The 26,250-nt window shown below is 39.2% G+C and overlaps 1 protein-coding gene across 1 annotated transcript in view; it reads left to right on the forward strand.

Annotated features, from left to right (window-relative positions):
- LOC136884906 (serine-rich adhesin for platelets) overlaps window positions 1-26,250 on the forward strand; it is a 272,783-nt gene that overhangs the window by 167,093 nt on the left and 79,440 nt on the right. Inside the window, exons 3-4 of the mRNA XM_067157214.2 lie at window positions 14,525-14,726; window positions 24,747-24,957. Coding sequence (XP_067013315.2) covers window positions 14,525-14,726; window positions 24,747-24,957 — 413 coding nt within the window. The remainder of the gene's footprint in view (window positions 1-14,524; window positions 14,727-24,746; window positions 24,958-26,250) is intronic.

A 26,250-nucleotide genomic window follows, 5' to 3' on the forward strand; every position in this document is an offset into this window, starting at 1 on the left:
CATCGAATTGTTCTTATAGCCTATATTTGGGGCCAATTTCAGCCTTCCATACATTCTTTATATATATATCACTTTGGAAGGTGACAGAACTCATACATGGACGTAGTTCGAACTCGTGCCGATAGATGAAGCTACGCATGTCAGCATGGAAAAAATGACGCAATCACTTCGCTAGGAGAAATGTACTTTTCCTTAAAGTACAACAATCATGGTCCTGAGAGTTTCATTGTTTTTTTTTGTTGTTTTTTTTTTTTTTTTTTTTTTTTTCTTTCTTGTAAAGGGGTGATAACCATCTGCTGTCAATTTCCCCCGTTGAAACGTTCTCGTTTACTCAGTATCGCCGTGAAAGACAGACAGACAATAGGGTTTTATATATAAGAAGAAAGATTAGCACATCGTAGCTCGTAGCATTCCTGTTTGAAATATTACAGAAAGACAGTGAATGTAGCACACGTCGCTGCGCTGAACACACACACAGCTCTGCATTCTCGAGGAGCTCTGGTTTCAAAAATCATCATTTTTGTTGCCGGCCGGGTGGCTCTACATCTTTAACTCAGCTCCCCGCCGGACTCAAAAGCATATAGGCCTGACACCGAGTTGGAAGTCGGCCGTCCATACACCATGCGCACCTGCATCATCCCCGATGTTCATCCTGCCATATCCGAAGATGACATTTGCTGCGCCCTCCGCACCGCTGGCTTCCCAGTCCACGATGCCTACCGGATGTTGGACGCCTCAACTTCATCACCATCATCGCAGGTTCTTCTTTACCTACCTACGTTGGACGACTTGAAGCGCCTCCTTGACAGCGGAGTGACTATTCACGACCGATACTACCTAGTGGAGCCTACTAGCCAGCCCATCTTAGCCCAGCTTACAGCAGATCCCACCACAGTGCCCGTCGTCAACGCGCCTCAACCCAGACCACTGCTACAACAAACATCGCCCTCCTTTCCCCCTCATCACACACCTCCCACTACGACCACTACGATGTCAGCCACTACCCTCCACCATATTCCTGTTACTACTGTTACGTCATGCCATCCTTCGCCTGTAATGATATCCTCCCTCCCTTCTACCCTGACTTCTGCACAACCTTGTCCCCAGCAAATCCCCGACAACATCCTAGACTCCACCGCAGCGTCCCCACCAGAGGACACCGCAGCAGCCGCCGCAACATCATCGCCCTCGTTGCAAATACCACCTCTCCACACTATGTCAAGCTGTGTCATCCGCGGCGTAGAACCTACCATCTCGGAACGGGACATTCTCCAAGAACTCCAGGCAGCAGGCATCCCCGCTCGTCGTGTGTTCAGGATTTACAACGCCTCCGGCCCTACTTTTATGGTCCGAATACACCTTCCCACCGCCGATGATGTGGAACAACTTATCAACACTAGTGCCTACATATTTCGACATCGCTTCAAAGTGGAGCCCTCTCGTTTCCCACCCCAACCTTTTCGCCATACTTCCAACACTCCCTTTCGTCGCCCCCGGCCAGCCAGTCCTACATTTCAACCTAGTCAACCCGTCCGTCCACCCCTACCCCCAGCTAATTTCTTCTATCAACCTCCTCCGCAACTTGAACTCCTCAGACTCCTCACCACCTCATTATGCAATATAACCGCAACATTATACCTTCTAACTCTTCAATTCCATCCTTGCCCTATCATCTAAAACTTGTCAACCATTGCACTCTCCTCTGAATATTTAATCCTTGCACACATCGCCGATAATTAAATACTATCCGCACACACCTCCCAATTCCATACATCAAATTACCCTCCTCCCCGTACCATCACTCCTTCTCCAACCTGCCGAAACTCCTGGCCAGAGTGAAGGCGTTACCTTCAGGGTGGCCAGCCCCTCCCTTTCAGGGAGGGGAATGAAAACTAGAAAAATAAGTAATGTAGCACACCGAGCGGAATGGCTACGACTTAAAAGTTCTGCATTTGGGAGGCGGTGGGTTTTAAATCCAACCGTCGGCTGTCCTGAGAATGGTTTTCTGCGGTTTCCCATTCTCACTTCCAGGCGAACAACGCCGGCACAGTTCGTTATATGCCACACTCGATCTCTTCTCCTTCGTCCTTCATGCATCTGAAATCACCGCACCTTTCCTGGTACGGATCGAAATGAAAGAAAGAAAATTGGCGGTAGGCGGTAACTATTGTAACGACCGCAGGGTTTTGAGGGTTTCGTAGACTTATTCAATTTGCTATTCTATACAACTGATCACGAATTATTCACGACAGCTAACCTCCAACTGAGCTTGCGAGTCAACACAGCGCCATCTTATAACAGAATACGCGTGTGATGTCACATATTTAGCACAAATTTTGCCTTACTTTAAGCGCTATTTCGTGAAAACTACGTTTCAGATTTTCATTTTTTTTCCAACAGGTAGCCTCCTCTTTTATCTGTAAACTGAGACATTAAACATAAGCGTAACTTAAATACTCTCGGCAATATACACAAACACTATAAGCGTCTAAACTTTTTCTTTCCATATAGGCCTACCGCCGGCCCCGTGGTGTACGGGTAGTGTATCTGCCTCTTACCCGCAGGCCTCTGGTTCGATTCCCGGCCAGGTCAGGGATTTTTACCTGGATCTGAGGGCTGGTTCGAGGTCCACTCAGCCTACGTGATTAGAATTGAGGAGCTGTCTGACGGTGAGATAGCGGCCCCGGTCTAGAAAGCCAAGAATAACGGCCGAGAGGATTCGTCGTGCTGACCACATTACACCTCGTAATCTGCAGGCCTTCGGGCTGAGCAGTGGTCGCTTGGTAGGTCAAGGCCCTTCAAAGGCTGTAGTGCCATGGTGTTAGTTATATAGGCCCACCCGTTGTCGAGGAACGTAAGCCTACATTTACAAAAAGTAGCATACACTATAAAGAAGAACTATGAAGCATAATAGAAATGTTTATCGGTAACTCATCTTCTATTCATTTATAATACGATGCTCTGCGATGTACTCTTAGCGTTGCTGAATGTAAAATATAATAATAATAATAATAATAATAATAATAATAATAATAATAATAATAATAATAATAAACCCTGGAACGTAGGCCTACAGCCCTTAAGGACCTTGATTTTCCGAGACGCCTACTGCCCACGAAGTACCCCATGACAAGAGTGACGATACCTTCAGCTGTATTACTTCGCGAACCGGGATAGGTGCCTTTCATAACAGACAAAATGTGAAGTTGAGTGAATCCTCTTCCAGTCCTCAGACTTGAATTAAAATCCTTGGATTGGCCGAGAATTGAATCCAAGGGTTGCCGGTAAGAGACAGACACGTCATCCCTACACCACAGAGTTGGCGCAATGTTGGTGAATACTAAAATGAATTAGATGCTGTTGTGAAGAAATGTCTTCTTTACTCTATTTTTTATTTGATAAACATCAAGCTTGTAGCTTTACGTAACTGTTAACATTTTGGTCACAGCTACGGGACCTCAACTTTTACGTAGAATCGGAACCAAAAGGACGTGACTTTCCATTTCAACAACCCCATATGCATCAGCCTGGATTCGAACCACATACACCTTTGGTGAGAAACCAGTGCTGATGCCACTTGGCTATTACGCCCCCTCTTTTTAGTTCATGATGGTATAATATTTTAAAACATGTACTTCGATAAAGATATTGAGTTCATATCATTACTTCGTCTATCGTGTATAGTGATGTGGTGCCTAAATCAGACAATTTTATTTTTTTGTGACCCATATCTATAGAGTACTCTGACAGACCGACTGCATCATGTACAGTAGTTGGTTAGGCTGTCAGCTCCTATGAACAAGATTGTGGCGTCTAGTTTCAGCTCATTTGGTTAGCAGAAGTTTACATTTGTTCATGGTTTCGAGATAATTTAATCTGTATGAGTTATATTAATAACACGAAAAAGTAAAAAAATAATAACGTTATTTATTTATTTATTTATTTATTTATTTATTTATTTATTTATTTATTTATTTATTTATTTATTTATTTATTTATTTCGCTAGTGTTTTAACGTAGCACTAACATATCGAAGGTTTTCGGCGACGCAAAGATATAGAGCTAGGAATGGGAAGGTAGCGGTCGTGGCTTTAAGGTACAACCCCAACATTTGCTTGGTTTTTCGGCGATGCAAAGATGGAAAAAAAAACTAGGAATGGGAAGGTGGTGGCCGTGGCCTTAATTAACGTACAACTCCAGCATTTTCTTGGTGTGAAAATGGGAAACCACGGAAAACCATCTTCAGGGTTGCCGATGGTGGAATTCGAGCCCTCCATCTCCTGAATGCAAGCTCACAGCTGTGCGACCCTAACCACACGGCCAACTCGCTCGGCTATTTATTTTATAATTCTGATACACAATTATTAATCGTATTTATATTTTCAGCTCCTTTGTTTTTATTTTAGGGCATAATATCCTCCCCCTTGAACTACTACTACAGCTGCAACTATTATAGCATTGTTTATCATTATATGCGATCGAGTGAGTTGGTTACACGATATGAGTCATCTAGTTATGAGCTTGCATTCGGGAGATGATAGGTTAGAATCCCACTGCCGGAAGATTTAAAGATGGTTTTCGTAGTTTCCCAGTTTTACATCAAGCAAGGGTCGGAACTGTACCTTAATTAAGACCAAGGCCGCCGCCTTGGTAATAGTAGTCTGCCCCATTGCAGAGTTACTGAAAACCTGGATGTGTGTTTCGTTCTTGAATTCAGAAAAAAATACTTTCAGTTTTTATATTCTCGAAAAGTACTTTGTAGATTAATGTCCAACACTGCCTGTTCGGCATGACCTGTGAAAGATTCACCTCATTGAGGGTATGCCACTGAAGTCGATTCCTTTTATATATATTGTATTCCTTCTTGTAGGAAATCATTGCTTACTGTAAATGTTTTCCCTAATTTACTTCATCGAGGTGTGGTGCATTAATGTATGTCAAAACGAGGCCGACCTATGAAATTGATATTATAATGATGATAATTTAAACTAGTTCCGGTTTATAAAATAGTGTGCATGAGTTAGGAAACGCTAGTACCTTCCCTTTCGCCAATGTTAAAATAAATAAATAAATAAATAAATAAATAAATAAATAAATAAATAAATAAATAAATAAATAAATAAATAAATAAATAAATAAATAAATAAATAAATAAATAAATAAATAAATAAATAAATCCATAACTGACAGGAATACATACCGTTTAATGGTGAAAACTAAACCTTTTCTAACATCCCTTACATCAGCTAGTCACAAAGGAGCCGGGAATTGGTCAGAGGAGGGCAAGAAAGAATTCAGCGAGAAAATGAAGGAATACTGGGCCAACAGGAAGGCTCAAGAGGCCGCTAAGAACACAATCCAGTACGCCAAAAGGGGCAGACGACGACAAAAACACAGCTAGAACACAAGCACCGTGGACCACAGATGGCCTAAACGCAAAGAAAAAAATCCATTCATCTCTAATTATTTTTTTCGTAATGGCTTTACGTCGCATCGACACAGATAGGTCTTTTGGCGACGATGGGATAGGACAGGCCTAGGAGTTGGAAGGAAGCGGTCGTGGCCTTAATTAAGGTACAGCCCCAGCATTTGCCTGGTGTGAAAATGGGAAAACTCGTAAAACAATCTTCAGGGCTGCTGACAGAGGGATTTGAACCCACTATCTCCCGGATGCAAGCTCACAGTCGCGCGCCCCTAGCCGCACGGCCGACTCACCCGGTCATCTCTAATTCTACCTCATAGAACAGTCGTATAATATCATTACGACTACATATTATAACATGTGCAATAATGCATAAGAAAAGTCTAAGATAAATGTTTCCAATAAAGGACTAATGATGTGAACTTCGGTTGTCCAAACCTCAATAATGGAATATCGGCATCAGTTCAGTTCCCATATAATAGGCGTACTGTATAAGTACTCACGACGAAAATCTGGTTATTATATTCTTCTATATTGGATTAATTACTGACTATAAATTCTGCACGATGTCATTAATTGACCCGTGTGTCTCCTAACTGTTTGTGATTTTATGAAGGAGTCTGTTGATGAACAGTATCATGCAAAAACTGTCTCACCCAAACGAATATTTTGAATCTACCGCTTGCTACCACACTGTACGGTGCGGCAGTGAGGGGAATCAACTTGACAGAAGAATAAGGATCTAAAATGGAGCTGCCGTGTTCAGTGGCTACCTGTCAAAATTGCATGTTTTCTGTAGTATGATCATAGATCGACTACAATGTGAGTAATATTATAGTGATCTGAAGTATTTCTAACTTCCTTAAGGTTATGTTAGGCCTATGACGGTTCTCAATTATATTTTTGTGACAGTTAAGAGCTGTTAAAAATCACTGAGTGACGTTTGATTGTTCTGTTTTTTAACAATATTATGTGCCGGTTTTGCAATTGTAATAATAATTTAAATGACAATATTATTCTTGACTGAAATTACAAGGTATGAGCAACAATGAGAGGGAGGCAACACGTTAAAAATGTTGTATAATATTATTTTATTATACAACGCTTCCTATTCAGAATAAATACTGTACCTACATTTAATGACAAGTGGTTTCAAGTATTTATCAAGCATCTTTCCTGACGAAATAGTGGGAGTTTTCTTTTCACATATTATTATGTAAGATAATGGCATTTACTTAATGTATTGATTCTGGTCTACAAGTCCTCCCCCCCCCTTCCTTCGTTCTGAATCTAAATGCATGCCTTCTGACTTCTATGTTGTATATTGAGTGAATCCACCTCATTAGAGGCCTACATTTTAAACTATGGTGGTGGTGATTATTGGCTCACATTCATCTAAATACGTACGGTATATGTGACAAAACCCTACCATTTGCTCTGTGGACATTGGTGAAGGTTCCCACTATTAGGAGAGACCTTTCCTTCATGCATCTGCTGCTGTATTCCTTTAATGGGCCTACCTGCACAGTGCAGATTTAAGAGACTGCATACATTCTCCATTCCATCTTAAATTCTAATTTAACTGTCATCTGTCAAATAGGCAAAGCAAAAGACTGATTTTGTTTTGCATATACACAGTTAATTCTGAAGAAAAAAAAAAATTGGCTTTTTCATTTTTTTAAATAGCACCAATTTGTGCAATATTTTTCCTTCATTTGAACTTTTATGGTATATACTGGCACTGGTAGTGTAGTGTAGTTCTCAACCAACCCAGCAATGATAAAAATGAGTTAAATACTTACTGCAGAAAACACTTTCTGATAATTTGTTACCCAAATTTTGTTCGAAAGCTGCTGTTGTTTCATTGTGAATATTTTTTCACTAGGCTGAGAACCTTTGTTTACTCTTTAATAATATCAATCACCTTTTCGTTTCTGTATCAAGTTCTCATTTTAGTATGAAATGTTTCATTGTTTTTCCTTTTCTCTGCATTATTCTTGCCTGTTTTGAAATTGTTCTGAGTTTGGTCGTAATCTTTTCTCTCATTATTCTCGCCTGTTTTGAAATTGTTCTGCGTTTGGTCGTACCGGTAATAGTTTTGTTTGCCGTCATAAAATGGTTCTTGTGCCATAATAATTGTATGGTTTTGGTTATGGTGTAGAATTGCACTTATGCTGAAGTGGTGTCATGAATTTTCATGTTTTAGTTGGGCTGCTGTCTAGCAGTGAAGCAGAATTCTAGTGGATATTTTACAAGATCAAGTTAGTTTTGTGGGTGGGAAATGAGTGTGCCACCAATAATGTCTTGGAGTGCCAACATTACTTTGCCCTCCAAGAAGTTACTGAGCTTTACTTGGGATCAAACCCACAAACGTGGGATCATGAGTCAATTATTCTCAAACCTACAAATGTAGGATCATGAGTCAAATATTCTCAAACCCACAAACGTAGGATCATAAGTAAAATATTCTGACTTAACTCTGATCCTATTGGGTGAAGATTATTGGCTATCCCTTCATTTTATTTCTATGGAGGAACAAAGAATGATTTACCATATTGCTGCATGGAATAAAGATTGATGTGGACAAGCAGGATAATTTAATCTTGTTGAGTCTTCCATCAATAAAATAACTTACTGTAATGGAAAATAAATACTTGAAACCAGTTGTCATTAAATGTATTTATTCTGATTAGAAAGGGTTGTACAATAAATCTATATATATATTATTCCTCTTTCAAACCTCTCACCTAAAAACAAAGACTAGGGAAGAATAAATTGTCTGTTGTTTTGCCCAAAAATTAAAATTTTGCAATTGTAAGTTTTGTACAGCCATTCAGTGCTCACTCAACTGTTGAACAAAAGAAAATGCATACTGTATTCGACTTATAGAAGTTTGCATTTCACATTATTATTGGTTGGTACTTTGGTAACTTAGCATAATTTGGAGTAGCCTATATTCCTTTTTTTTTTTTTTTTTTCCCCTTCACAAAGTTATCAATTTTTTAGAACTTCAGTGTATTTGTGAAGGAGAGTTTATTAGAGGTTCAATGTATGATTCAGATATCACCAAAAGTGATTTGGCCGTGTGATACAGACCGCATAGCTTCAAGCTTGCATTCAGGAAATGGTGTGTTTGAACCCCATGGTTTCCCATAAGGCAAATACTGGGGGTATACCTTAGTTAAGACTGAGGTGCTTCCTTCCCAGTCTTAGCTCTTTCTAATACCATCTTCATCGAAAATCTATACGAGTTAGTGCTATGTTTACGTGCTTGCAAAAAGAAAGTGACCAGATATCGTCGTCAAAATAGAAAAACCTCATATCTTATAAACATTGTTACAGAAACACTCACCCACAGCACATATTAAGAATGAGAATTCTTTGCTACAGTTCACGGTATTGAACCTCAGATGATATAACCTCCGTATGCTGTGGGTTGGTATTCCTTCAACAACTATTTTAAGATACAAAATTTTGCTATCGTAACAATGATATTCTTTTGAAAAATCTGCATATACTGTATTGCAGCAGATTATTGAATGAGGGTTTTACATCTCTTCTGCATTGAGAAAAGACGTGGACTGACTTGCTCTCTTTGAAAGCTCTGAGCATGCAGACTTGTTGAGGAACACTGACTTGAATTTTTTTCTTTTCAAGATTTGTTTTTCTGCTTGACACCTCTCTTATTCATGGTCCAGTACTGTTTGTATCAATCTGTGGTTACTTGCTATGATGTTCATCTCAGATCATTTATTTAATGTAATAACAATATTTATATTGTCTTACCAAGCAAATTGGCCGTGCGGTTAGGTGCGTGCAGCTATGAGCTTGCTATCGGGAGATGGTGGGTCCGAATACCATTGTCGGCAGCCCCGAATATGGTTTTCCATGGTTTCCCACTTTCACACGAGGCAAATGCTGGGGGTACCTTAATTATGGCCACGGCTGCTTCCTTCCCACTCTTAGCCCTTTCCTGTCTCATAGTTGCCATAAGACCTATCTGTGTCAGTGCGATGTAATGACAGGAGTAAAAGAAAGTCTGATGGTCCCCATCTGGCTGGTATACTTTCTTCTAAAAGATATTTATTCAGTAGCCCCATTGTCTGTCGTTGCACTATTACCTAGCTGGCTTTGATGTGTTCATAATAAATATGATTGTGTCCAGCTGATTTTCCTTCCTTCCATGTAGCCTATAGTACGCAAAATTTTTTTTGTTTCCTGAGCTCCCTAGTGCTGAACCGGAACTTGGTATCGAGAAAAGGTTCGCGTACTATAATATATCTTTTATTTTCCTTGTCATGAAAAGGTCCACTTCTGGTATGGAATCACTTGTTTCATAGTTTTGTTATCTGGTTTCCTTTGATTGTAGAACTTCTGTAAAATGTGCCTCCCACAATTGTATTGGTAGGTACCAAAGAAATTTTGATTGTTTTGCTTTTGAGATTGTGAATGGTTTTTCCTTTGCTAGTGCTATAATCTTTTCTTCTACTTTCTGAATACATTTTTCCTCCTTAATTGTATATATCCACCTTCTTTTGTTGTTTCTTGTAGGTTCTCCTCATTTGGTGAATTCTTTGTTCTGTGTAGTGCTTCAATGGCTTCCATCTTTTCTAAGTATCATATCTGATTAAACCAAGGTTTTGCTTTTCTTGTGTTATACGTGTTTGTTTTTTGACAGCTTGGTTTAATTATTTCCTTGAGTCTTGTCAGTGGTTAATCTGCATTATTGTCATTAATTAGTTGTAATATAGTGGGTATTTTATACAAGCTGTCTTTTAGTTTCTCCATATCCAGTTTTCTGGATAATTTTTTTGGAATATTTGGTCTTTCGATTTCCTTTTATAGTCTTCCACTGGAAGATGTTTTCTTATGATTACCCCATGTAATACATTTGTTGTCATTTTTTCCTAATCCTATCATATTACTAAATAACAAGTCAATGCAGCTGCTTCCATTCGGTCCAGTGTATGTCTTTTCACTTCTCTTATTGTATAGTGCAAGTCCTTGTTCTGCTTCTAGATAGTTTATAATGGCTGAGGTTTTTCCATTTTTGTCTTCAGTTAAAATCACCTCCTAGAATCAGAGGCTCCTTGCTATCTACATGTATAAGAGTAGGAGTGATTTCTTTTATAATCTTAGATGACATCCACCCGAAAATCTTGTATAAAGGGAAGGGAGGTGTAAATGGTCCAGATTCTTATCAAGGAGTCAGATTGGAAAGCACATTATGCAAGATTATAACTAAACTAATATCAAATAGACTAGAAAAGCCAGTAGCACACTGTATTTCTGAGGAAAAATTTGTTTCGGAACTGGAAGATCAACTTTTCATGGGGTGAAATGCCTTTCGGATCAAAATGGAAGTTATATGTGCTATTTATAGACCTTTCAAAAGCTTTCAATTCATTCAGTGGGAGTACTATATTGAATAAGGTAGAAAGCATACTCAGAAATCACCACACCTTAAAGACTCCTTAGTAACATGTTATCAGAAAAGTATGTCAATGCATGCGATCATTTATGTTTTGAAGCCTATCTCAATGTCAGATAGCTCCTCAATTTTAATCACGTAGGCTGAGTGGACCTTGAACCAGTCCTCAGATGCAGGTAAAAATTCCTGACCTGGCTGGGAATCAAACCCAAGGCCTCCGGGTAAGAGGCAGGCACTCTAACCCTACACCACGGAACCAGTCCTCAGATGCAGGTAAAAATCCCTGACCTGGCTGGGAATCAAACCCAAGGCCTCCGGGTAAGAGGCAGGCACTCTAACCCTACACCACGGAAGCGGACCCCATTAATCTATTATTGTTTAAAGTAGGAACTCATGATATAGTTCATGCCTGCATCTCAGATCAAGTCAAGATATTACTCTGTGTGGATGACATGGTCTTATTATCACAATATCATGACAAATTACAGAAATCCTTGAACAAATTAACAAAATGGTCTAAAGTAAATCAGTTAAAAATAAATAAAAGTAAGACTGTAGCTGGGCTGTTCATAAAGGGAGGCAGAGAAACTTTCATATATGTTGACACAAATATTGCCATAGTTAATAAATATGATACATGGGAGTAACCATTGCAGACTCAAGGAAAAGTGATCACAGAACATATTAAAGAGAGAACTGTAGTGGGAATTATAGCAATAAACGACATCAGGCACATTAATCAAATTTCATTGGAAATAGCAAGAGTATTATTCAGGAAGAAAATAATACCAGTAGTCGCTTATAGTTTGGCACATATTTGGGACTGACTATCTTAGCAAGCAAGATGTGAAATTTTCACAACAGGCAAATCGTGGGGCTATATCTTATCTAAGGCCACATCACTCTACCTTCTCATTCCTAGCCCGTTCCCATCTTTGCACCACTGAAAACCTTTGATGTATTAATAATGATTGTAAATAAACGATACAGATCTCTGCACATGGTTATGAGGGTATTTAGGGGTTGCAGTAAGAATGTTAAGGAGAGGGCATATAAGTCTGTGCTAAGACCCCAACTAGAGTATGGTTCCAGTTTATGGGACCCTCACCAGGATTACTTGATTGAAGAACTGGAAAAAATCCAAAGAAAAGCAGCTCGATTTGTTCTGGGTGATTTCCGACAAAAGAGTAGCGTTACAAAAATGTTGCAAAGTTTGGGATGGTAAGACTTGGGAGAAAGGAGACAAGCTGCTCGACTAAGTGGTATGTATACCAATATGAATGGTCCGTTATTGGACATTATAAATTTTCCAGCTCATTTCTGGTTGCCAGCGTTTCGTCCCCGTGTGCTAGGCTGGGCTCATCAGTTGGTACCTAGCACACCCACCAAGACGCTGTCTAGTGCATACCGTGGAGGCCACTGCGTAGGCTAATTGTAGCGACCGGCAGTACCAATGCATTATGAGAGACATTGTCTCATTATAAAAAATTGATGTCTGCTTGGCCATCGGATGGGAATCAACATCTACATCATAAGTGGTATGTTCCGAGCTGTCAGTGGAGAGATGACGTAGAATGGCATCAGTAGACGAATAAGTTTGCGTGGTGTCTTTAAAAGTAGGAAAGATCACAATATGAAGGTAAAGTTGGAATTCAAGAGGACAAATTGGGCAAATATTCGTTTATAGGAAGAGGAGTTAGGGATTGCAATAACTTACTAAGAGAGATGTTCAATAAATTTCCCATTTCTTTGCTATCATGTAAGGAAAGGCTAGGAAAACAAGAGATAGGGAATCTGCCACCTGGGCGACTGCCCTAAATGCAGATCAGTAGTGATTGGATTGATTGATTGATTGATTGATTGATTGATTGATTGATTGATTGATTGATTGATTGATTGATTGATTGATTGATTGATTGATCGGCGTTAAACCACTAGAGTAGAACGCAGCCCGGAAGGCGGTTTGAAGAGGGTTGTGCAGTAACATTCACACACTTTGTAGTATGACGTGTTTTCCGCTGAGCCAATAGAATCATTTCAGTAAGAGGTGCCTGTTTGTGTGGGTCACGAGTGAATGTTTAGAGTTTTATTTGTAAATATCATAATCAACGAATTTAGGGAACTATTTGCATGTGTACGATAGATCCAGGAAGAGCAAAAAGACAAGTATTCCGTCGACAGGCGAGGGAAATGGTATTTAAAGTGTATTTGCATTTGGTAAGCATGCAGCAGCAGGCGTTCGTAGGCGGAGAAGGTGAGGAATGCCATGTTGCCACGCTTCAAAAGAAGACATCACTCGCGTGTGGTATCGGCCTGCAAACAGTACAGAGGATAAAACAAGCTTCGGAAATAAAAATAATGCAGTGTTCAGGTCGCCAGAGACGAACCCTTTAAGGAAGAAGGTCAAGTGAGGTCAATAAAAATGTTCTGCATACAACAATATTTGATATGTATAAAAATGGCGAATATCCTACGGCATTGAAACTGGACCATCCATTTACCTTCCTTAATATCTCGAAAATTTTCCTCAACACCTTCGCGGGGTTTGATATTAAAAATTAATTTGGACTTTTAGAAAACGTTTAAGTCCACAAAACATATAGGTCATCGCTTTGGAATTCAAGATATAACTGGATGAAGAAGTGTTTACACATTCATGTTGTTTTGCTCTCTGCCCTTTGCCTTTAATTTCTCTCACCTTATATTTACCTTCCTTAATATCTCAAAAATTTTCCTCAACACTTTCGCGGGGTTTGGTGTTAAAAATTAATTTGGACTTTTAGGAAACGTTTAAGCCCGAAAAAATTATAGGTCATCGCTTCGGAATTAAAGATATAACTGGATGAAAAAATGTTTACTTATACATGCTGTTATGAGTAGCCACATTGGCATCACCGCACCTCATACTTCTGTCTCTCTCTGCGCAACGAAACCGCCTTCCAGGCTGCGTTCTACTCTAGCAAAAGATGAATTGAACGAAATAGAGTGTGTCAAAGCAATATACCTGAAAAGATTTTTAGGATTCTACAAATTTACACCATCTTGTTTAGTGTATGAAATGACAAGAGAGAGACTTTCTTTGTAGAAGATGTACGGCGTCAGATGGATCTGCCCAATACAATGAGTTACAAGGAACTTTTGGAAGAAATGAGAAAGAAGAGGACTTCTACTCTACTGATGCAGTAATATCGACGGAGTGGGCAAATAGTAGATATGAACTGAAACATTCAGTGACTCGCTTTGCTACACATAGTTTTCATTACAAAATTTGTCAATGAAAGAAATACCATGAACCGGATTTAAATTGCATATGTATGTGGTGTGACCAGCTATGCAGAAGATATCGTTCCTTTCAGTGCAAGAAAATGATGCTATCTTTGATTGAACTGAGCACATTGTTTTTGCACATTGTGCAAGTTTCGTACTAATAAATAAATATTCATATTGTTTCTGCCGACCATTTTATTTTAAGTGAGAGGTTCCATTTTAAATATTGTTGGTCTATGTTTATTGAGTCATCACTTTTCTATTGATATGCTAGCAAAGATATGTTGGTTGATTTTATTGTTCATATTACTCTAGTTTTTATCTGATATACGTGTGCACAAATCCTCTACTTCAATAACCCATTATGGCAAAAGTTAGTTAATAAAAGATATTGATTGTTTCAGGCTTACAACGAAGTGGGCACAGAGGAATGACCGAAGAAGTCATCAGCCCTCCTCCTGTGAATAGCCCAGAATCTGATTGTAACTCAAACCATGCAGTGGACAAGCACATCGAAACAACAGGCAGCTATGTCAGTAATGCATCGTCCCAAGATGTGGACTTTGTCCAAGACAACTCAGACTATCAGTGGTTTCTGGACTATGGGTATGTACATTAACTAATGTCAATATAGCTCTGCTATAACTTAGAATACAAAGTAATAATTGATCATACATCTTGTAAGACACTAGTGGTGCTATTCTTTGTCACATTTTGTATGAATGAATTTACAATAGAAATATTGTGAGGAAGAAGATGTGCTTGGCTGAAATACTGTATGTACATAATATACAACTTACTTTTTTGTGCCTGAGTGATTCTTGAAAAATTACCTCTAAGTCACTTATTGAATTAATTTCTAAAAATATTTTGAGCAGAAATAGTGTAAGCAAGACTACATTTTGTTCTCGAACTGCATGGGGTTACTCCAGTTTAAAAGATAGGCATAACATCCTTTTGATTTTGTCATATGAAGTGAGTCATACTGCAGGAAATCCTATATTTTGCAAAAACCTCGCTCCTCTTCCCCAGGAAAAAAAAAAAAGTCTGATGGACTGTTCTAATTCTAAAAGGTTTGAATTCAATATCATTGCTCTGTTAATGAAATGGTAAATCACCTTATGGCTTGCTGTGTATCATATACAGAGTAGTAGTTCATAGAAATATTCTGTTGATGATTGCAGTAATAGAATGATTATACAAGCTAGGAAATGAAAGATACTGTCAAAGAACTGTTTACAAGGAACTAGGTTTTGCTTTGTCTGAAAATAGGTTACGGAAATTGTAAGAGGACATAGTATTCTGAAACAAAAATCGATCTGTGGTATTTTTTATTTCCTCCTAGTGAAAGCTCACCCGAAAATCAACAAAGAAATGTAAGTTCAGTCGTGAGCAACTCCTGTATCAGCCAGTGCAGCGCGTAGCCGTCCATGCTGTCTTGCTTGATAACATTGGACGGTGTGTTACCATAGTATATATAACCTGTAGTATACTGACGTGTCGCTCGCTCGCGTGCAGCCTTGCTAGTACTGTACTGGCGGTGTGTCACTGAGCAACATCTGATCACCATGTTCACATAATGTAGCGTCTTTATTCTCATTATTATTATTATTATTATTATTATTATTATTATTATTATGCGCCAAGGTATCCTGAACTGCCTGACGCACAAACCTAGAATACTAGTTGTAAAACTCCTGCTGGTTTCGGGTGAACACAGTGCATTGGTTTTATGGAGCATGTCGGTAAACACAGTACATTTCGTGCATGTCAAAGTGCACCATGCTAAAAGATAATTACTGAAATGACATACCCATGTAACATAACTTACGTAATAAAAGTAAACATTGCAAACACGTCCTGCAGTATTGACAGGTTTTAAAGACTATGTAGAACAGAGTATCCTAGGATATAGGCTAATAAAACTAAAATAGATCCATATGTTGTTATTGTGTTTTGATGGGTGTTAATCAGAAATGTACACCAATATTAATGCCAAACATCTTCATGTTATTTAGATTTCCTGACGTAACAGGCTGGGCCTTCCCAGCTTGACTTTTCGAGTCCTTAGGCCATTGAGGAGATATTTTAATGATAATTGGATTCTGTTAATAGTTTATGTATCGTACATACTGTGAACATTAATAGTTTTTATTTCATTGTTGCAGTATGCTTTACGCGGCCCATGGACAAACTTACAGGAAATGATGCTTTAAATTTCTCCTTCCCGATACCCCACTTGTCCACTTCCCTCCCCTACATGTGTTGTTACGCAATGCACACTACTGTACTGCTTGCCAACTGCACAGCATATGTAAACAGCTGATACCGTGCGTTCCTTAGTCTCGCGCTCATGTCTATACTCTGTTCACTGGAAGATATTCTGACAATTTCTGCGTCCCCACACATTTTAATTGGAAATTTTGAATGCTAATATTATTACTCTTCACTGCTAACGTTCTGTTGTGAATTCAATGCACTCCGGAGCAGGACATAAGACATATGAACCAGTTACCCCCGGCGATTAACTAAAGAGTTAGGGGAAAAATGGGCGGCGGATCCTCTCTTATATTTTTGGGTTTATTATGCCCATAAATTTTCTGTAACTTATTTTCAGACACCCTGTATAAAATATACTCGTGGATCACTGTATCTCCAGATCCAAAAGCCCTAGAAAGCTGAAATTAGGAACAATGGTTCATCTCTTGGACTAGAGGTGCACTAAGAAGGAATTTTTCAAAATTCAGCTTCTGTCATAGACTTAGGTCCTTCATCACAGTAGCATGGGCTAACATAGGTGAAAATCAAATTTGTCATAGAGGGACGAGACAAAACTCATTTAAAATCTTACTACGAGAGGAACAAATCCTGGTATGCCACATTGGGCCCTAAAACCAACTTTTTTAAATTTTAGATATTGGCACCACGCTGCACCGCTCTACAGTCAAAAGTGCTGGAGAGCATATGTTGACAGACTCACAAACAAGACGATCAATATTACAATTTCCGCTTGGGCGGGTTGTGTAAGACATGAGGAGAGACTGCAGGAAGAAGATATTCTGTGAAAGATGTTCATGGTGCTCACTGTCAGTTGTGTCATTTTGGTCACAAAACTGTCTTTTCTGCCTTTTCTTTATTTTTACAATTTGCTTTTCGTCGCACTGACACTGTCTTATTGCGACAGTGGGGTGGGAAAGTGTTAGGAGTGGTAAAGAAGTAACCGTGGCCTTAAGGTACAGTCCCAGCATTTGCATGGTGTGCATATGGGGAAATCATGATAAAACATCTTCAGAGCTGCCAACAGTGGGGTTTGAATCCACTATCTCCCAAATGCAAGCTGTGCAGATGGGAAAATAATGGAAAAACATCTTCAGAGCTACCAACAGTGGGGTTTGAATCCACTATCTCCCGAATGCAAGTTGATAGCTACCTGGCCGAAGCCGTGTAGGCACTTGCTTGGTCACAACGCTATGGTATTGTTTCAGGCTTTCCTAGAGCTTCTGTATACAGTAGCTCCTGTTATTCGTAGCTGACTCTATTCCCTTTCCTCGTACATATCGATCTTCTGTACCTAGAAAAGTACTGGTACAGATGAGTTTCTGTGTGCAGCCATCTCATTTACAGCAGTACGATCAGACGTACTTCTGCGTTCTATCATACTGCTTCATGCAGCTCATTGAAGTGATTATTATTCGTCATATACATCACCTTTTCTTCTTTTCTTTTTCTTAAGGTTTTTCTTTCTGTTTACCTACAGCTCCTGTACACTGTAGTTCCTGTTTCTCATAGTTAACTCTGTTTTCCATAATAGGGTTTGTTAGGCATGGAGAGAGCTATTCTCATGCCTGAGAATGGCACCACAGTGAGTATCAATGACTCCTTATAGGACAAACTTCCAACTAAGATGGTGAGATATAAGTTTGTGGACTTCGTGATGGAAATAGAGGACGTGGTCCACTACCCTGTGGTGTTCCTCCATACTTTAAATCCACCAGGTTTCCACCTCACAATCTCAGTCTGAAAGTTGGAACGCCTATAATGCTGCTACAGAATCTGATATCTCCTAAGCTTTGTCATGCACCAGGCTGTAAGTGAAGTATTTACAAAGTAATGTAATCGAAACAACCATCTTCATGGGACAGAGTACGGGAGAAACAGTTGTTATCCCTTGCATTCCTTTGATTCCCTCTGACTACCACTTCCTATTCAAACAACTGCAATTTCCCGTTAATGTATGCTTCACAGTGACAATAAACAAAACTCAGGGGAAGTCTTTAAAAGTTGCTGGTGTGGATTTTGGAATGATTGTTTTTCCCTTGGCCAGTTATATGTAGCCTGTCCATGTGTAAGCTCTACTGACAGCTTTGTGATTCTGTAGCCACAGGGATGAACGAAAAATGTAGTTAAGAAAGAAGTTTTATAGAACAAGATGACTTCAATGACCACCTTAGACAGGCAGAAGAAAAGACCTGCCATTATAATGAAAACACACCCTGGCTCAATTGTGACTGGCAGCAGGCAAGAAGGTCTGCCATTATACTGAAACTCCCCATCTCAATTGTGACTGACAGTAGGAAACAGGGGCCTACGATTATTATGAAAACTCCCCAACTTGAATGTGACTGGAAGTAGGAAAGGGGCCTGCCTTTGTAATGAATACTCCCCGAGTTGATTATGGCTGGTAGTAATCAAGGGACCGAGCTCAATAGCTGCAGTCACTTAAGTGCGGCCAGTATCCAGTAATCGGGAGATGGGTTTGAACCCCACTGTTGGCAGTCCTGAAAAGGGTTTTCTGTGGTTTCCCATTTTCATACCAGGCAAATACCTTAATTAAGGCCACAACCGCTTCCTTCCCATTCCTAGGCCTTTCCAATCCCATCGTCACTATAAGACCTACCTGTGTCATGTGACGTAAAGCAAATAGAAAAAAAAGGAATAAAGGACACCTGCCATTATAATGAAAACTTCCCAACTGGATTGCGACTTCAACCACAACCACCACCCTGGACAGTATAATGTGAAAGGCAGTAGGCAAGGGGATCTGCCTTTATAATAACAACTATGCAATTCAGTTATGACTGGCAGTAGGCAAGGGCACCTGATATTATATTGAAAACTCTCCAACTCAAATGTGACTGGAAGTAGGAAAGGAGGCCTGCCTTTGTAATGAAAACTCTCCAAATCGATTGTGACTGGCAGTAGGCAAGGGAACCTGCCATTATAATTTAAACTCCCAAACTTGACTGTGTCTGGCAGTAGGAAATGGGGCCTGCCATTGTAATGAAAACTCCCCAACTCAGACTTTACGTGTAAAATAACATATGTTGGCCTTTCCGTGGTGCTTCTTGGGTAACGCTAAGAGCAATGCAAACTAATTAAGCCTTACAATGTGTATTGTATTTTACCAAGAATTCCATAGCCAAGCATGGGTACATGAGCTAGTAACTTAAAACTAACGAAGAAACAATATACTAGTCAGCGACTGCTCCGTCTGTTGTAGGGGGACAGGGATGTAAAAGGTGTAACTTCTGTAAACAAAGCAGTGTAAGTGTTGAGCTGCTGGAACACTTTGCACCTCAAAATACCATTCCAGCTTATCTTGCATGAACAAATAAAGAATAGTAGTAGTACACTGTATCTTCATTGCTATTCCTCTTGTTTCTGGTTATTCGTTAACATACTTAATATGCCTCAGTATTCCATATTTTTGTTTCATATTTTACTTTAATTCTCTTATAAGTTAATCTCAGTTTGTGTCAGAAGGTTTATGTTTGAAGTAAAAAAAAGTAATGAATGTGATTTAGTTCAAAAGAATTAAAGGCCTGATTGTCACACTTGAGGTTATTCAGAGTTAATTTTTAAAATTATAATGTATGTGTTGTGTATGTTGGGTATTCAGCCCGAAGGCTGGTTTGATCCTCTGCAGTTCTGCCAACAGCTGTCACAAATAGCTTAGGCGTCACTGAAGAGGCGTACTAGGGAAATGAGGAGTGAAGAAAAATTATAATAATTTTTTAATTATCTCATTAATCTCGCTATTGTAATTTATCTTGTTTCATGGTTGTATGACTTCTTACATTATTTTCCTTACCACCTTACATTTTTTCTTCTTCATATTTTATTTTCATTCTTGTGTAACCTCTCTGCATCAGAATTTTGTTTGTTTAATTAAAAAAACATATAAGTGTTTGCCTAAAGTAGTTGAATTGTTTTATCCAAAAATGGGGTTAGATAGATCACATATTATGCAGTTAAAGCTGTATCTGAGTATAACCTGTTTTTACCTAGAAGTTTTGGGTAGCGCTAGGCCTGGTAGCCAGTTTCTGTGCTCTCTCTGGACTCCATAATCCATCTACATTAGGTTCTCTCAGTTTCACTATTAGGAGCCTTGACCCCAGTGTTGACTGATAGGAAGAATGGATTGTTATAAATTGTGTTTATCATACCGCAATGACATGAATCAAAGGACTTGTAAGCAACAGGAAGAATGGATTGTTATAAATTGTGTTTATCATACCGCAATGACATGAATCAAAGGACTTGTAAGCAACAGTCAAGGCCATGCAATAATGATCCTGTTCATACAATTCTTTATATAATTTTCAAGGATTCAGTAAAGCTGTACAGTAGCTCTTCTTGTATTGAAGACTTTCATATAAATTCTTTCCAGTCATTTACATGATGTATAAAATGATTCGAACAGTTACCAGGTAGCAATTATTCTTCATTTTTCATCTGTTCTTAAAATTTTATGTTATTTTAATTTGCAAAGCTATTTTCATTTTAATTTTTTTTCTGAAATATTTATTAATGATGATTTTCTTCTATGTAAATCTACAAAATGAAACTTTTTTTAAAGTTATTCTAGTTATTTCTGAGTTCACTGGAACTTCTCAGGCTCGTTTGGGCTTTGATTTGGGGTTTAAGGCTAGATGCCCTTCCTGATGCCACATGATATGTCAGATGAAATTTCAACCCAGGGTTGACCAGGCTTCAAACTTCGGTTGTCAATCGCGCCCCCTTTCTATGTTAATGTAGAATGGTAGAATATTTTTTATTTTTTTTAATAACCTTGCTTTGAAGAGCATGGTTTCTTGCTTTATGGCAGGACTGGCCAAACGCTGCGTAGTACAAAATGTACACTTAGTACCTCGTGCATGTGAAACATTTCCAAGTGTCTGGGCATTATCTTTGCATCTGACAGTCATAAGGTAAGGGTGGGGCAGTGCGATTGACCAACCAACCAGCTGGGGATCAGGCATTTTATTAGACTGTTGGTGACTCTTCTGGTTCTATCTTATCTCTGGGTTATATTATATAGGGATTTCATAAAGTCAACACACTCAACATTTCTGATTTTTCTTTCTTTCACATGTAGTGATCACATGTAATTGTTATGCTCATACCTTTAACCCCCCCCCCCCCACCCCTCCCATGGCACTATAGCCCTTGAAGGGCCTTGGCCTACCAAGTGACCACTGCTCAGCCCGAAGGCCTGCAGATTACGAGGTGTCGTGTGGTCAGCACGACAAATCCTCTCGGTCGTTATTCTTGGATTTCTAGACCGGGGCCACTATCTCACCGTCAGACAGCTCCTCAATTCTAATCACGTAGGCTGAGTGGATCTCGAACCAGCCCTCAGGTCCAGGTAAAAATTCCTGACCTGGCTGGGAATCGAACCCGGGGCCTTCGAGTAAGAGCCAGGCACACTACCCCTACACCACGGGGCTGGCCATACTTTTAAGTGAAGAAAAATACATTTTAAATTTTGACGGAGGTGTTCTGGAAGTGTTGAGAATAATAAATACACAACACTAACCCATTTCCCGCATATTTCCTTTCTGCAGTTGCAGTTCACAAGAAATGTTGGAAATGACGACTGTTTTCTTGCAGGCACAATTCTATACGTCTACACATGTTTTGCGGCACTAACTTCATGGTGTTATTTCTACAATTCATTTAGAAATTTTCTGCTTGAGTTCATGTAATGAATGCTGTACACTCATTCTTCTAAAAGACCGCACAGAAAAAAAGATCTGGAGAAATCAAATACGGTGAACAAGGGCACCACAAATTCCTCGGGCTTATCCATCACCGGGAAAACTTTGTAGATTGCTGTAGTCTTATTAGCAGTTTAACAAGTGGCATCCTCTTACCAGAACTAGCAGTTGCACTCATCCTCCTCTAATAAACCAACAAACTGTTGTGCATTATCTCTGTACAGGAATTCAACAATTCCTCTTCATGATGTGGCACCCTAACACAGATTTTTTCTCAGTGAAGATGTACTTCATGGCAAGGTAAATTCTGGTGTTCAGACAGTTAACATAGCCACAGAGATGGAACCTTGCTTCATCTATGAAAAAGGTATTGTTCAGTATGGTTATATTGTTGCATGTGAAGGTACGAAACCACTGGTAGTAATGGCGATGTTTCTCTAAATATGGTGCCTTCACTTCCCGGGACCTTCTGAACCTGAACCGAAGGCCAGTACGCTGACCATTCAGCCAACAAGTCGGACAGTGTGCTGCTGAAATTTACGAACTAAGCCTCTGTGATAAACTTAGGTGTCCTACTTCGTTGTCTGTCATCCATGGAGCCCACATCATGAAATCGGTGTACAGTATCATAGATGGTAGTTTTATAGGATGTGGATTAATTTTTCTAAACAACTGTCATAACATTTATGTTCAAAATTATCTTCTAAAAATGCAATCCACTGAACACATGAAAAAGGCATTTTTGCCACTTAACCTTTCATGTCTCATTCTTCCATACAGTGTGGCAGCTGCACTTTTATGATATCTGTTTGCTTTTTGTGATATACATAATTCCTTTGTGGTTTTAATTATTGTGTACAATTCAAGAAGGGGGAAAGAGAATCAAAATATTGATTGCCTATTACATGGTCCACTTCAGTACGCTATTCCATCCAGTGATGAGCTAATAGGAGGTAAAGTTAACCAGTTGTACACTGAAATGATATGAAGCGATCAGATCACCAAAACGAAACTGAAAGTACTTCACCATGCATATCAGAAACAAAGTGATACTATGCACCACTACCTAACCAGTGGAGTGCAATATGAAGCTGTTGTTTTGAGGTTAGTGCTTCATTCCTTGCAGTGGAGCATTATAAAATATCACCTATCCTATCAAGCACATATTCAAATGTTCTGTAATCTAACCTAAATCTCTCATTGTATTCATATGTTTGTTCCATACCAGTACAGGCTGTTCTTGGCCTGGGCATCCCCCAGCAGAAAACTGGGAAAGAATACATATTGATTATGCTGGTCACTTTGAAAATTCATGCTTTTTGGTTTGTGTAGACAGAAAATCAAAATCGGTCAAAATGAAAGATATCAAGTAGGCACCTACTAATTCACAGTTTACTTTTTAGTTCGGTTTTTGCAACTTATAGATATCTCACTAATCATTGTGTCAGATAATACATCAGTCTTTTAAAGTGACGAGTTTCACACATATTGTACATCTAATGGAATTTTTCATAAGTTTATCGCTCCTGGACATTCCTCTACAAACGGCCTAGCTTAAGAAGAAACTAATAGCTGCAACAAACGAAAATGGTACAATCTAGAACAATGTAAGAAACATAGTTTTCCAGTATAGGGCAACACCATTGGCCTATGGCAATCTCCTGCTGAATTGTACCTGAATAGAAGAAACCAGATTTGACTGAATGCGATCTTCCCGTATTATCCTCAGCCTTCACAACTGAATGCTGCCCCAGCTTGTTCCTTTCAGGTGCGGTAGAGAGTCCAAGTCTGCACTTTCATCAACAAGGATGTCTAGAAGTTCGGAAAAGTACAAAGGAAACTGGGGAATTGACACTACCTTGTCAATCTGGATTCAGGGAGAACAAGTAAAGAAAAGCACATTAACCGACTATGTTCAATTTTGGTTTTGACACCAAAAGGAACTGTCAAATTTGGACCTAACCAGTGATTCAATGTGCCCAGAATAACATACACCAGCAGTGCCATCAAATCTAGAGCCATCTGAACTAGCACCGTGTCCTGGCACTCATTGCTACACCAAGATGGTCAAAAAGGGGAAGGGCATGCTCCTAGCTGATTCCAGATTTGTCATGTGACAATGCTACCTCTGCCATATATATTTTTGTTTTATTTTTATGTATGCCCACTTTCAATGTTTTATGAGTGCAGGAGTTAGTTTTCATTTCTATTTTTTTCTATTGTACATAGATTTTAAAATATTTTATAAAATTAAGTTCTTTGTAGTTTAAGTGCACCTGAATTTTCTGTGTAAGTAGGGGAGAGATTGTCATGAATTTTAAGACCTCTGCTGGTCTGTTCTTTGTAGTATTTTAACAGTCAAAATAAAATAGAGTTCAGATTCTCATTTACTGATTTTATAACCTGTTAACATGATAAATTGGAGAAAGTTCTCCAGAGAAATTCAAGATTGAAGAACCTGGGTTCTGCTTCAGATCTCCAATCTATCTGTGTCAGTGCAACATAATACACATAACAAAAAATTTTATGATAATTTTATACAGAGTCGTACAATTATCTGATGATCAGAAGGCTGCAGGAACTACATGGACCAATTCTTAAGTAACTTGATATTCTATAATTTCAGATATCGGGACGGATCGGCCGCCCCCCATCACCATGTCAGTGTCCTGTCCTCTTTGGCCACATCGCATGCATGTGATGACCCCACGTACTATGAAGACATGGCCAGGAACCTGGATGCCAATTTGGCAGAAGTTGACATGGAAGACTTCCGAACCGAGGACATCCACTCCATCTTAACTACACTTCCTGCTATGTGCTGTGAGGACCTGCAGGTATTGGAGGTGCTCATCTTTTAATTACTAACATTTTAATCAATAATCACAATGGAAGGGGAACAGAAGATTCATAAGCGAGGGAACATATTGTAAATAGTTCATTCACTTTGAATGTTATGTGAATTGAAAACTTTAAATTTTAATTGTATGGTGAACTTAAATCTTCCATTGGGGCCAATTGTAAATTGGTATTCTTGCATCCGTTCTTCAAACTAATTTGTTGAGAATTTTATATTACTGCTGGGCTTTATTCCATCTGCTGTTCTCCTGTATTACTAATAATCTGCATGTAATTACTCCTCTGGTTTATGGTGTTGTATCTTTAATTAATATTTTAGAACTTGATAATTCAGTAGGCAACTGTTGGTCAAAGGGAAGATACAGATGAAGTTAAGAATAGTATTAACTTAATGGTATTTTGCACTAAATACTCTGCATTGTGCTTTGCAAAGAAAGCTCCTTTATTACTTTTTGGATGAAAGTCTTTTGATACACAGATCTTGTAGCAGTTCCTCTTATGGTTGTGATATACAGTATTTTCTGCATTCACTGAGATGATGGTTACTGTCATAATGAATATCTGACATATGTACATTACCTGTCATAGGAGACTTAATTTTGTATTTGGGATTCAACATTTTGAGTGTAAAATCTTCTTTCAGCTGTAATAATGGTATGTGGCCTCTGAGGAGGCCTGGTGCAGGTCTTTTGAGTTGACACTGTATAGATGACCTGCGTGTCTGTGAGAATGAGGCCCTACCGATGATGAATTCTAATGCCCAGCCGGGAATAGAACCTGGGGCCCCTTGGACCAAAGACCAGCATGCTAACCATTTAGCAATGGAGCTGGACTTTCTTCATCTTATCCCATCTACTTCTGGGAACTCTGGAGCCACCCAGGCTCATTTTGGTTTTGGCTTTGTTTTTAAGGCCAGATGTCCTTTCCGATGCCACATAAATTTTGAGATGAAAATCTCAGCCCAGGATCAACTGGGATTCAAGCCTCAGCCTTCTGGATGAGAAGCCAGTAACTAAGCCACTGAGCTAATTTTTCTTATCAAATATTATTCAGACATTTAAATTGCTATGCCATTCCTTCTGCAGCCAGTCCCTGCTATGAATGGTGTGAAAATATTGCTCATAGGGTCAGTTGGTGCATGCATTTCAGTGGGCTTGGCAGACTGATATGTAATAGCAACTTCTGGCTCGGTGAGGAAAGCAACGGGAAACTACCTCGCCCTTCATTTACCTAGTACGCCTCTTCAGTGATGCCTAGGCCATCTATGACAG

This window comes from Anabrus simplex, chromosome 1, assembly GCF_040414725.1.
Source record: "Anabrus simplex isolate iqAnaSimp1 chromosome 1, ASM4041472v1, whole genome shotgun sequence".
Taxonomy (NCBI): domain Eukaryota; kingdom Metazoa; phylum Arthropoda; class Insecta; order Orthoptera; family Tettigoniidae; genus Anabrus; species Anabrus simplex.